Below are 14,106 nucleotides of genomic sequence, written 5' to 3'. Positions count from 1 at the left end.
TCGGTAGTTGGAATTCAAACCGCGGATGTCGTTCTGAAAGCCTCCGACCGACCGACATCCAAATTGGCCACTGAGAGTGAAGGTAACATTATGATAAAGGCCTCCTGCTTAGTGTATCTGACCAAGGCTCCATCGCAGTTGACTTCAAACTTTGACTATGTCCCCGTCAAGTGCCACCAGATGTCCCAAGGTGGCGCTATATGTTTTTAAGCACTAGAAAGTATTTATTCTTTAAAAATTCACATCTCCAGTTCCCTAAAATAGATTTTTATAATATTGGTATCTATTTGTTCATAAAAATATAATCTATGTTTATAAACTGGAGAAAGATTTGTATTGTGTGTTGTGTCTTATTTAATGAATTGGTGTTTTAAATGCTTTACACACCTGTCTCCTAAGTTATGCCTGCCTGCCTGCTCGTTGCCCGCTACCAAGGGTTGAGCAAGGGATGCAATTATTGAGACCCTAACTGACCCTTTTATAGTTTTGGTGGCCTTATTAATAGTGGTAAGCAACTACTTATCACTACTAATAATCCACTTACCAACAGCCATGTTTTCTAGAATAAAATAAACCATGGGGTTTCAGATAAAAAGACAATACAAGTGGGATTTATCTCTCATTCCCAATAATGAAAGTTGTATCATGGCCTTTTTTGGAGCGAGTAACACTGGCCAGTTTTGTTTAGAACTTTAATGGGTACACATGAGGTCTTGCAATTGAAAGTGTGTTTTGCACTGAAAAGAAACATTTGTGGGACTATCCTTCTGTTGGAAGTTATAAAGGGCATTAACCACATCGATGCTAGTGTTATTTTCCTCCTGTGCTGAGCTTTTGGTTTCCCCATTGTTCATGACAAGCTCAGCTCGTCATGAGTGTATGGAGGTGTACACCATGACGAGCTGAGCTCGTCATGAGCGTCCAAGGAGTTAATACTGTTTTCTTTTTTCCCGGCGAATGTTTGCCTACAAAGGAACTGTTCATTGGATCGAACACCAAGGAAAGACCCTGCAAAATGCTTGAACCCCATCCACAACTCTTTCAAGATCAAAAGTTTATTTTAACAGCATTTAACATCTGGCTCAAATGAAGCATATGTCACAGAAATTATAGCATGTGAACAGTCGCTGCTTAACGCCTTCTTCACTGTGCATAAAGATCTGCTTCAGATATTACCAGTGTCCTACCCTGACTGGTCAGGCCTCCTCCACAGCCTGGTAGGATTCACATATGGCTTGCCCTAATTGGTCATGCTAAAAAAAAAATACTAAAATAAATTCTGCACGTTTCTACCACAATTTACATATTACGGTTTCTAAACCATATATTGTGGTTTGATTCTTTTGTTTCTCCCATCTGCTTCCATTTATAAATGAAAACTTTTGGTGTTATTTAGATAATACTACTTGACTATTTGTATTCATACTTTTGCTACCAATTTAAGATATTTATTTATTTTTAATGTCTTGCATTTTCCAACTCTTCTTTCAGGGTTACAAGTTGATCTCAGCAGAGCAACCTGAAACACCATCACTCTAGCCTACATTAATAGTGAATTTAGGTGAGAAGTGAGAACCTTCTGCTAGCTTCTTCTACAGGCGGTAATGATTCCGTCGGCAACCCTCATTTAAACGCCTATTGTGTTTATTCCAAAAGGAATCTAGCCTGTCTGAATTTGTCCATAGGTGAGCACATATAACTGACACAGTGGTGCAAACTCCATAGAATAGGAAACATGATCCAGGGTGGTGCAGTAGGAAGCACGCGTGTTGAACTGCACCAGATACCTCTCAATCAATACCACAAGACTGCAACACTTAAATAACTTCACAACGCTGTAAACCATAAGCTGCCACCACCACTCTACATCAACAGTGATTCGTTGATTACGTTATCCTTCCATATCGTTTAGTGCATATATTTCACTCTAAAATAAAGTGCACAATAAACAAACTCAAATACCCTATATTATATTTATCTGACTTCTAAGTCTAATTACATTATTTTTTCTATGACAATGATGATTGATACTTTATTCGATATTGTCATATCATAAAAGTACATTAATCATAAAAAAATTGGCATTAAAATACATTACATTATGCTCATAATAAAAACCTGAATACATTAAAACATGAGACAGCTCAAAAATACATGACAATATAAGTATCAGACACTTAAAATAGGTTATAGTTAACAATCATAATCATACGGCCTTAGAAGTAATGAGTTTAAACATTCTTATACGGGTTATCCAAGCACTTGAGAGGTACGTTGCCACACCACAAACCATGAAAAGCGGAAGCGTATTGGTTGTAATAATACGTAGAGCAACCCGAAAGTCTCTCGTTCCAAGCTCCCTACAAACCGGTTTAAGCCATTTCTGCCTTGCTCGCTTGTAGCTTTTACAGCCAAACAAAGTGAGCAAGGGATTCTATTTTACACGGACAGCATGGGCATCCACCATTCAATGACCTTGAGGCTTTCCAACCTTTGGTAAAATGATTCAGAGGCAGGGTTCCATATCTCATCGTTAGGAAAATTACTCTGTCTCTGGGCGTTTTTATCACGTCAAGAAAGGGTTCCAGCCTTGTTGGTTTATGTTCCAAAAATTGCATAGTTAATATTCCCCTACTTGGGTTCCTCTGTTCAAGGGCCTCCACCCACTTTCATTGTTCTGCTTCACAATGTAATATCCTTTGATCAGAGTATAAGGCCCCCCCATTGTGCCTCAAGGTAACTATGCATATATGCAGATTGTTGCTAAATTATGCAGATATGGAGATCATCGCAAAATAAAATGCTGATTATTAAAGGCTGTCTCTTTTCTTGAACAGTTTAGTTGGCTTCTTTGCTTGTTCAGTTTCATGCAAACTCTGTTCTTCATTCCTAGAGAAAGGAAAACAAAAAGCAACATGTTACCAACAGGTACACGGAAGATTGCAAACGCAACTGATGAATACTAGGAAAGCAGGCTTGAGCATCCCACATTCTGATTGGCAAAGTCAGTTAATCTAGATTTTGACAGACTTAGTTATGCACATGCAAACCAGACAGAAAAATCAACTGATATTAAAATATTTACAGTGAGTAATAACCTCAAATTTCGGGTGACCTGCACATATTTGTGGGCTTCTCAGAAGGGCCAACTAGATAATATTTTAGATGTAGTGTACTGTGAGTGTAGGGTAATATCCTCCAGAGCGAAGCTTCAAGTGAAAACATAGCAGAAGGACTATCTTTTTGTAGTGAAGAACACAGCAGTTCTATTACGTGTCTGGCACAACAGAAATAAAAGAACCACTATCATTTGCATCATTTTTCCAGGTTTTCCACGATATCACGATCTGAACCTATACATTGAGTAGAAATAGAATGAGTGTAAGCTGTTACAACCCTCACAGTAAATATACACCTGTTGGGTATTAAAAGCTAGGACATTGTAATTGCTTTGGACGTACTCTAGAATATTCATGACATAATAAAATATTCAAATTCAGCTCTACATTATGCATCATGAGACAGGCACAGACACAACCTCTGGATTTACAGGGCATGTCTGAACATATTAATTTAATATCAAACCCCACCATTAAAGAGGAATTTAATTTACAATTCAAAAGAATGTAAGAAGTATTTTCTAGCTGCTACGAATCCAAATTTGGCATTTAATGAATGTAACAGCGAAGCCCTATGATGCCCTATGGCAGGAGTCAGCCTTGTTTAGGTAAAAATCATTTTAGGAGGATATTTTGCTTTAAGAGCATAGTCAACATTCTTTTTTACATGCCCTGCTTTTAAATATCTGAACCCTGTCTTTATGGGAACTAGGGCCTACATATGGGTGATTTATTAATATTCAAAAGGAAGGTTTAGGCCTGTCAAAAGGTCTATTTTGACAGGTCTAATTTGCAGTTTAGAACTGCCACAGGCAGGTTACGTATGTGCAGCTCTCAGGCTATGCACCACTGTAGTCTCTCACATGCAGCATGAACAAGTGCACACACGCGTGTTCACACATGTGCATGTGTCATGAGCCCAGTGCTCCTTACCCTAGCTGGGTTGCGATGGCCTTAGCTTAAAAGGCGGACACTGGCAGTAAACATGTGTAGTCCAATTTGCCATGAAATTACTGGGCGTGAAACTCAGTTAATGAGACTCACCCACCATAAAGCTCCAAAACCGGGTGATCAAAAAAGCAACTAAATCTGGGCATATTCAATGGGAGGAACATAATTGCAACAGGTTAAAAGTTGTTATAGAAATGGGGTAAAGAGCAGTGGCGGCTTGTGACATTTGAAACTGGTGAGGCGTAAAATTAGTGGTGGAGCACACCGCGGCGAGAGAGGGTAGCAAGCAAGCCCGAATGACCTATGGAGGGCTCGGGGGTTCTCCCCATGAGAAATTTTTGAAAAATGAGTGGGCAAATAGTGTATTTTCAAGCAAATTTGAGAACACATGCACTTTAATCTTCACAGTCAAAAACGAGGTGAGGGTTGGCCTAAGCAAATTAATAATTAGCCTAGACCAACCCTCAACTCCTTTTTGACTGTGAATAGTAAAGTGCATGTGGTTATATAGATGCCTAATTAGGGCTACCATGAAACTATATGTCACCAAAAACACAGTGCTCAGATCATGGGCTTTTATTTACAAACTACAGTAATCTGGTATTTCAGTAGCATACTACACTCTTGAATGCATTAGTTGTTAAATGAAAGCGGAGGTTTACAACACTGTCACTGGTGACATGGGGTATACTTATATTCCTACAACTTGTACATTATTGTTTTCTGCTGCTTTCTAAATAAACTATGCATATAACTGTATACAAAGAAGTGGCTGGAATTATGCTACTTTTTGTTGGGTGTTAAACAAAAAAGTACAAAAAATGTGCAAAACGTTTTTGGAGAGTACACGGCAGATCACAAAACAAAAAGAAAAACTTTCAGAAATTGCAAGATAATTCATGCAATGCTGCTACGATTATTCTTAAAGTGAGGCATATATACAGCCAGCTCCGAGATGCTGTCTTTGGTTCCAGGAAAGAGGAACATTTGAAACTAGCTTCCGATAATGGCCTTAGCAGCATACCATGAGTGTGGTTGCACCCATTTTTTTGTAATTATGAGGAAGGAGTTTACTACAAATCTGTGAGTAAAAAAAAAACATTTATAGTCTCAAATAATAATACACAGTGTTGGACTTGGAAAGAAAATAGAACCGGTACTAAAATAATAGTGGCCCACATTTAGCGCCCACCATTGCACTTTTGAAAACGTATTTATTCACAGCTTTAACATCAGTATGTAAAGCAATCTCACACATTAAGCGCCCACACACTGAATGAATCAAATATTTCAGTGACTTCATTTTTTTCCGCTCTTTTGTCTGCCACTGTAACCCTTCACACATCAGTCCGTTTTTAGCCCATGAATGATTAATAAATTAAAGCACCCCCGTCCAATCTTCTTTTCCATTCTTTGTCCTTGCTTTCACCTGCAGCTGCCCGCGCACGCCGTAGCCTTTAACCTGCTGCTGCATTTATCACTCTTGTCCCTCCCCATGCCTCTATCCCCATTCATTAAGTTACGTGCTATCACTGTGGAAAATCTGAGGGCCAGAAACTGCATATTTGTTTCAGGGCAGGGTGCAGGCCAGGATCGACAATTTATTTTAATTAATGCCCGCTTGGGCCTTACCTGCGCTGCCTGGTCAACTCACTCACTCCTGACGACCTACTTCTACTGCCTGGAGCTGGACTGTCTCGGGACTCGAGTCAGAGTCATCTCTGCAGTCCGTGCCCGTCTATCTCGTGCTGGAGTTGATAACGGTGTAAATGGCTTCCTTTGCTTCTTCCAGAGAGTAACTCCACAGAGTGCAGACACACACAACGCGGGAAGCAGTGTGATGTCGAGTCTGCGCAGACTCGAATCCTCTGCTTCCCGCCTGCCACTCCCCTTTCCCAACTCGTCACAGGGTGGGTCCCACCACGCCCTGTAATGAGTTGGAAAAGGGCTGGGTGACAGTCTCCACTCCCTTATTGACGTGGAGGGCTAGCGATCCCAGGCTTGGAGTTAAAACGTCCGAGGCTAACTCTACCTTCACGCCTTCAGGGGGTGGAGACTGGGCCTTGAAGCTCAGTCTTTGCCGAGCTGATGACATCACAGCCTTCAGGGCTGTGAGGTTCTCAGCCGGTGTTCTGAGAATCATTGTATCCCCGTGAGTGGCTGCCCCCCTACGTCACGGGCGGAGAAGGGCAGAGAGCGGCCGCGGGGTCCTTGTGCCAACATCGTTCAGAGCCTCGAGCCGCCAGCAGCCCGAGGCGGTGTACGAGGCTGGAACACTTCAAAATTAATTTTATTTAATGCCAATTAAATCTCCATCTATCTGATGGAGATTTGATTACAGAAGGAAAGGGAGAGGGGTGTGAGAAGAAGTCCATCCGATCAGATGGACATAGCAAGGAACGGCTAAAGAATTGAGGACACTTACTGGGGATACGCTGAGAGCTGTCAGAAATGTATTGTGTTAAACATGTACATTTTTAATAAATATGTACCAGCTTTAATGCGGGGCAATACCGGCCTGCAGGTGTGGTGTACGGGGACGGGCTGTGTATAGAGGTCGGCACAAGGACCCTGCGGGCGCTTTCTGCCCGAGACGCGAGCCATGTTCAAATAGAGCATGCGCAATGGTGATGTCACGGAATGATGGTGGGCGTGGTACCACGTCATCAGCGGTAATATGCGCATGCGTGCGCATGCGCAAAACAGGGGGGGGGGCACTGCCTCACGGGGGGCAGCGGATTATGGAACACCGGCAAACACTGCAAGGAGCGTCAGTCACCTCACGTGACATCCAGACTTCAGTACGCCCACTGTCACAGCGCAGGCAATACGGTGAGTGGGGCTTCTGGGGCAGACAGTGCCCTGTCTGTGTTCACTGTAATAATATAATGATTATATTATATTGAAAGAGAAGACCTAAAAACACGGGTATTTTTTTACATTAATTGCAATTTGAGCAGTGAGCACTTTTTTCAATGTAACGGGGGCGGAGCCCCGACGCCCTTGGTGAGAAACCGCCACTTAAAGAGAACGAACAGTGAAGAAATACCAAAGAGCAAACAGACAGTCTGAACTCCTAAGTTCTTGGCTTGATGGAATGGTGAAGATGTTTCTAGGAGAAATGAGGGGAAAAGGGGGAGGGACTCTTGAGCCTGGAAAATTGTGCTGGTCCTAGAAATGATCAGCAACAAGAATCAGAGAGCCATCCAGTGTCATTTAGCAGTGAGAAAGTAAGGGATATTTGTATGGAGAAGATAAAACGAGAAGAATGAGACAATTATTTGCGTGTCATCTCCATGTAAGTGATATAAGGAGAGAAAATGTAGGGGAAAAAGAAGCTAGATTCCAGAGGTGTGCTTTTAGGCATGCGGTCAAGCTGTAGTGTCAGCTGTAAATATTACTAGCAACAGAATACAGAAAAATAGTGGTTAGAGATCTAATACGTGCACTACTTCAATGTTTCGATTCAGATGCCCAAACAGGCCAGTGTAATAGGCACAGTTGGATGGCTGAATTTTTTTTAATTCAGCCCAGAGATAAAAGTAAAATAGGAGGCACTGGTTTTTTTTTGCTTTTAGTTTTATTTATCGCAAACTAGACCAGAAGATATCAGAATGCTTTACATGAGCACCAGTTTCATTACAGACAGGCACATTCATTTTTGTTAGGCAGGGGGAGATTACGTGATTTGCCCAGAATCGCAGGATATTGAGCATCCCTGCCGAGACTCAATCCGGTTCCCCAGCGCTGAGGTCGAGAGCTCTAGTTGTTAGGCCACATCCTCTTCCCTGTTGAGAATATGTGGTGCAGAGGGATTAAAGTTGTGAACTTTCGTGATGGCCAATTTTGGTTAGAGACAACTAGTAACAGAGGGTCAAGTAGGTTTGAATATGAATAGCAGATATGATTGCTGATAGCCCTGGGACCTCATTACTAAGCATGGCGGAAGCAGCATTCCTAGATACTGGTGCTCAGGCATGCACCCTATCCCCATACACCAGGGCGGAGAGGATGTGTGAACTGGAAGACTGAAAATAAAGGAGCAGCTCCCTCATGCTTAGCTGAAACATGTCACCTACCCCTGTCTAGAAACTGCTGTCTCTCAAGAGAATTGTTACTCATACCCGAGCTGGGAAAAGCTGGTATATTTAGATATCCTACTGTGAGTACATCACCTACACCCATCCATGGAAAGACAGGCACCCTTGGCAGCAGGCACAGTGTTTGTTGTGTATATGACATTACCCGTGCCAGGGCAGTGCTGATACCAGAAGTGAAATGCCAATAACAATGCAACACTTTAACTCGTGATGCAGTGATCTGTGCACGACATGTGCATTGCTTCGAACTAATGCCATGCGTTGTTACCATGAGAGTCAAGAATTTTGTCAGGTGTGGCAAGTGCTGATTGCTTCCTATATCCTATACAGAACACTCTCCTACAACTACCCATTGCAAAGTCAGTCACTCTTCATGGTCAGGCCAACTCCAATGGGTCTATCTTTGTTCCTATGAGAAAGGATTTCACAGCCTTTGTTCACAGCATAAGGTCAGTCGAGAAAGGCATATCATTAATTCGATAGGCCAGGTAGGCAGTACAAAGGCATTGATGAGCATGTACAATCACTTCAAAAGGTTAGGAGAGCAACCAAGCAAATATAAGAGTGATATGTAAGGAAGGAAAAGTATTAGCTCGCCATGTAATGGATAGGAACGTCAGAAAAGGGAATTCTGAGAGTGAGGGAAAAGTGACTGGAGATAATATTGTTTGTGATCTTATATGGTGCGGACCAGATGGAAAGGAGTATGTGAAGTTGACCGCAACACTACAGAGTATCAGAGATGTTTCAGAGCTACAAAGGTGTAAGTTGCACAAAATGTAAAAATGCAGTCAACATATTGAAATTAAGTAACGTTATAAAGGAAATTTGGTCTGATCTAAATACATTAAAAGTACAATTGCAAATGCGGTTTCAGAGATTTGGGACTAGGAGCTGGTCAACAGGTTTCAAATAAAATGAGGTAATTAAAGGTGGTAATCCCATTGAAATACAATGCATTTCAGCTCATTATTTGATGGTTCCAGTGGAAGGATTAGTTATCAATGTGGGTGGCGATGTAGTTTCGCATTAGGATGCGTTCCCTGATAAAGTTGCATAAGTGTCCTTTTTTTCTGAAGATTGGTCGGTTATAGCAGCTCTGAACGGAGTGAGATTCAGCTCAGATGTTACAAGCCAGGGTAATGCAGAGTTCCAGAATGCAGACTGCTATGAACTTCACAGGCGAACGTCAATATATTGGGGAATACAATAAGGTGAAGGACGGAGTGCATGCACAAGGGTCAGCACCGGATCCCAGCTCATCGTTTTCCACCCGCTATTCCACTTCAGATACAGACAACTTTAATGCAAAGCAGCCCTGGTCCTGCTCCAATAGCAACAGTCCCGTCCTCTCTGCCAGTTCAGGGAGGAGCTATCTTGATACTGATTTCCATGGACGGATTTAGACATTTCAAATGAATGTCATTTACATGATTAGATTTGTAAATATTTAATGGATCAATCTAGGGAAACCTTGACTTATCAGTGCAAAAACTGCAGGGCCTATCAAGATGCATAACGTGTTTTGCATTCAGACTTTGCTTTACAGACTCCTAAAAGGACTGCTGGTACGATCATTATAAATTACACACACTGCACATCTCTTTCATGTACTACCTGAATAACTGAGGTGTCTGCTGGTGGGGTCGAAGGTTGCTTGCATTTAATTCTCCAGGCCCTTTTTCTTCCCTTCGTTGGAAGTTCTTACTTTTTCTTTCCATATTTTTATCTGCAAGAACATATTAATGTAGTTTTAATTCACTGTGTTGACACTGAACGATATAATAGGCTAACAGCAGTTGACAAATGTGATCAATGGTCTTACAAAACTCAATTATCATGTCTAAATGGAATGCTGTTAAAAGGAAAGTAGGATTGATATGCAGAGGGAAAACAAATTGCACTAGAGCGATGCGCTCGCTCTTTGAAAGTAACAGGGAAAGCTATTAGAACAGAACAGAAACAATTATTATTTTAACAAAGCGCGCAGAAGCACAATGCAGACTTCGGAAATGTGATCATCAAATTGTAATAGGTGAGTTTAAATGTCACCTTTTACAATAGAAAATGCATATACAATAGATGATGTTAGTCATCTCTCAGTAGGCGGCTTATTTCATAAAAAGAATAAGAAATATGGGTCCCAATGTGAAAGATCGTGCCACAAAGCAGTCAGTGTTTTTTCACATAGACTGCTGTCTGAAATGGCCTTCATATTCGCTATGACAGGCTACAAATCTTTTGCAGTGCAAATTGGCAATTTGTAGGATCAAAAGTATCCTTCTACATTAATATCAGTGAGGCAGGATTCTGTTTGTGAATCCCTAGGAATGCAGCAAACCTTCAAGGGACAGCAGAACCCTATCCCTGCATTCTGGTTAGGAGAATGATCGCTTTTTGTAATGATGTCTGTTAGAACTGGGGGTCTCTAGTTGGCAGAGGTAGGTACCACTGTCCAAATAGGGACCCTTGCTTCTAGTCAGGGCAAGTAGATAACCCTCTGAGATAACCCGTGCTCGCCCTCTAGGTAGATTGGCACGAGCAGTCTAGGCTAACAAGAGGCAATGCGTAAAGTATTTGTACCAACACTCACAGTAACACAGTGAAAACACCACAAACGGACTCCACAACAGTTTAGAAAAATAAAGGTATTTAATCTAAACTACACAAGACCAAAACGACAAAAATCCAACATACACAGTTCAAGAATATAGTTTCAAAAGAGTTCTTAAGGTTGTACTGTAAGTTCTTTAAGTTGCAATAAACTAATCCACAGATGCGTGAAAAGTTCACAGTTGCGTCACGTTTACTCACAGTACCTTTTAGTTGCAACAAAGTTCCAAAAGCAGAAGCTGGTGCGGTGGAAAACAAGCGATGCGTTGCTCCTGAGACCCTGGGGAGGCGATGCGAAAGCCCCGCTGCAGCAGCGGTCGTGTTGCGGCGGTTCCGGTCTGTATGGGGAGGAAGGCCACTTGTATGAATTCCGGTGCGTAGGTTCCGTAGAAAGTTTGTTCTCGCAAAGGCACGATGCGACGATCTCGTAGGGGCTGCGACGATCTCGGGGGCGACGATGCGCGGTCCAGCGGTGATCCTCTCTCTCGCAGCTCCTCGATACAATTGTTCTGGGACGATGCTCGCAGCGACGTGATGAGGTCCGCAAGCAAGCAGTGCAGCGATCTCACCCAGCGACGACAGGCTCTGCGACGACACTCGCAGCGATGTTCGACTTTCCCGCACCGGTCTGGTACGTCCCGCAAACGAAGGATGCGACGGCTCTGGCAGCGACGTCAGGCGCTGCGACGATCTCGACCTTCGTAGCGGTGGGATGCTTCTCGCACTGTCGGGGATGCGCTCCGCAAGCGAGCGATGCAACACTTTTCAGTTGCAAAAGTCTCTCAAGCTTAGTTTCAAGCTTTCCAGCACAGGTACAACTTCCAGAGGCCCCTAACTGGATCAAACACTCTAAGAAGGACAGAACTCTCTCAGCAGAGTTCAGGGAAGCTGGGGGTGAAGTCCTTTTGTTCCTGGGACTTCAGAACAGGGAGCCAGCTCTTCTCAGGCCTTTAGATGATTCCTTCAAGACAGGGGACACAGCACAACAGCAAAGTCCTTCCCCTCTCCTTGGCAGCCAAGCAACAGGTCAGTCCAGCAGAGCAACAGCAGGACAGTCTTCCTTCTTCAGATTCAGCTTTCTCCTTGGCAGAGGTTCCTTCTTGATACCAGGATGATCTAATTTTCTGTTGTCAGGGGTCCTGTATTTATACCCCTAAAAGGCTTTGTTCTCTTTGTGCATGTGGGCCCTGAGACCAGTCTGAACCAGTTCTGGGTGTCTCCTGAGTACTTTGTTTTCCTGGCTGCTCCTTTCCTTTCAGAGTGAGGGGCAGGGTCGTCAGCCGCCCAGCAGGAGGTGGAGCCAGCATCGTGGCAGGCAGGCACAGCCCTATTCAGGCCCAGGTGCTAACTCCTCCCACCACTCAGGTTGAAAATGCAGTCATTCAGCCTAGGGCTGATTCAGCCAGCCTCCTGGGGAATCCCCAGCCCCTGTCACATTCAAACCAGACAGTCAATACACAAACAGGCCAAGGCACACAGAAGGGTCAGACAAGAGAACAGCAACTTTCTAAAAGTGCTGTTCTCAAATACAGGATTTAAAAACAACCTTTCCTAAAAGATGTGTTATTAAAATCTGAGTTCAGGGATACTAGATACTTATGTCCTATCTTGTTCCTATGGGAAGAAATGCTAGAAGCCACTGTAGCCAGCATCCCCCATGTTAATCTATGGAGCAAGATAGCCTTACAATAGTGAAAAACGAAAATGGCTGTAATTCACTAACCGAGCATGTCACCTGCACCAGTACATTAGAGTACCAGTAGAGTGGTGTGGCTCACTGGTTAGAGGCGGCAGACCCAGAAGCAGAGAACGGCCCGGGACCAGGGTTCAATTCCCGACACGGCAGGGTCGTGGACCATGGTCAGCAGACTCGATAATTCTCGCCTCGGTGCCTACTCTAACCAGGGATCACACTCGGCAACTCTGGGCATTAGCTTGCCTCATCTCTACAACGGCCCCCCACATTTGCCGGGGATGCCTGGTTTCACCTTGGAGATACCCAGTAGGGACCATCTCACAGAGATAGCCAGGATGGGTTCCCCAGCGGTCTACAGCGCCACGACGCCTCAGGGCAGCAGTGCGCTTTACAAGAACACATACATTACATTACATGCTCTACCTTTCACATACACTGCACCCTGCCCAGGGGGGTACCTTGGGCCTTCCATAGGGGTGACTGATGTGCACAAAAAGGGAAGGGTTAGGTCTGATCAGTTGGGACACTGACCAGGAGGACATGGCAGTTTCTAAACTGCATACAGGCACTGCAGTGGCAGGCCTGAGACACCATTTTAGGGCTACTCATGTGGTTGGCACAATCAGTGCTGCAGGTCCACTAGTAGCATTTGTCATCACCAGCCCTGGCACACCCAGTGCACTTTACTAGGGACTTCGTGGTGATACAAATATGCCAATAATGTATATCCAATCATCATAATTTACACAGAGAGCATATGGACTTTAGCACTGATCACCAGTGGTAAAGTGCGCAGAGTCCTATTGCCAACAGCCACGGGTCAGGAAAAATAAGGGAGGTAGAAGCAAAAAGTTTGGGGATGACCCTGCAAGAAGGGCCAGTTCCAACAATGTCCATGCCCCCTTAAAGGAATAAGGGCTGCAACTAAACAACAGCTGGCAATCTGTGAATGGTACTGAGAAACATACTGGTGTACTTGGGGGGCAACATACACCTTTCAAATGTCTACCAACACCTTTAAGGAGATAGTTTGTGATCAATGGTTGGCGACCACTGATACATGGCGATGAAAGTAGGAATGAGACGGATGCCCATTTCAGAAGGATGTCCATTTCACTCCCACTTCCCCCCCAAAAAACTGTTGTAAAGCCATTTCCAACTAGCAAAGTATCTTCAGTGCATTGCAAATTGCCATTTTGTGATTGCAAAGCCTGTGACTTTACGAATCATAGATTTTACAACCACAACATTTTTTTTGCACATTTGCCACTAAGTTAAGGCGAGCAGAACGATATCGCTGTAGGGTGCCTGGATTTAGCCAGCTATAGTAGAGCGTTAAGGCCCGCTCCCAAGGGTCTCCTCCAGTTAGCGACCCCAGCTGCAGACAAGAGCAGATGAAGAATGACTTCTATGACTAGCATAACCCTTTTCATAGGGTCTATAAAGTTGTTGGAATATTCCACCAACTGAAGATGGATTATTTGCAATTAAACAGGGAGAATCCGAATGACTTTGGAATGGGAAGAAGATGGTTGATAGAAACCACAATTCCCTCTCCCAACAATTTTCAAAAGAGATCTCAGTGTTCTAATTAAGTGTTACTGCCCTACATTGAAGGTATTACCAC

At 43.4% G+C, this 14,106-nt stretch overlaps 1 protein-coding gene across 1 annotated transcript in view; it reads right to left on the bottom strand.

Annotated features, from left to right (window-relative positions):
- Positions 1-1,959: 1,959 nt before the first annotated feature.
- EVC (EvC ciliary complex subunit 1) overlaps positions 1,960-14,106 on the bottom strand; it is a 609,121-nt gene continuing 596,974 nt past the window's right edge. The window contains exons 20-21 of the mRNA XM_086964104.1: positions 9,788-9,899; positions 1,960-2,889 (exon numbers count right to left, since the gene is read on the bottom strand). Coding sequence (XP_086820230.1) covers positions 2,811-2,889; positions 9,788-9,899 — 191 coding nt within the window. The 3' untranslated portion in view covers positions 1,960-2,810. The remainder of the gene's footprint in view (positions 2,890-9,787; positions 9,900-14,106) is intronic.

Source organism: Lissotriton vulgaris, chromosome 3_2 (assembly GCF_964263255.1).
Source record: "Lissotriton vulgaris chromosome 3_2, aLisVul1.2, whole genome shotgun sequence".
NCBI classification, from domain to species: Eukaryota; Metazoa; Chordata; class Amphibia; order Caudata; family Salamandridae; genus Lissotriton; species Lissotriton vulgaris.
The sequence above is the reverse complement of the archived record's forward strand: the minus strand, read 5'-3'. Positions and strand labels throughout refer to the sequence as shown.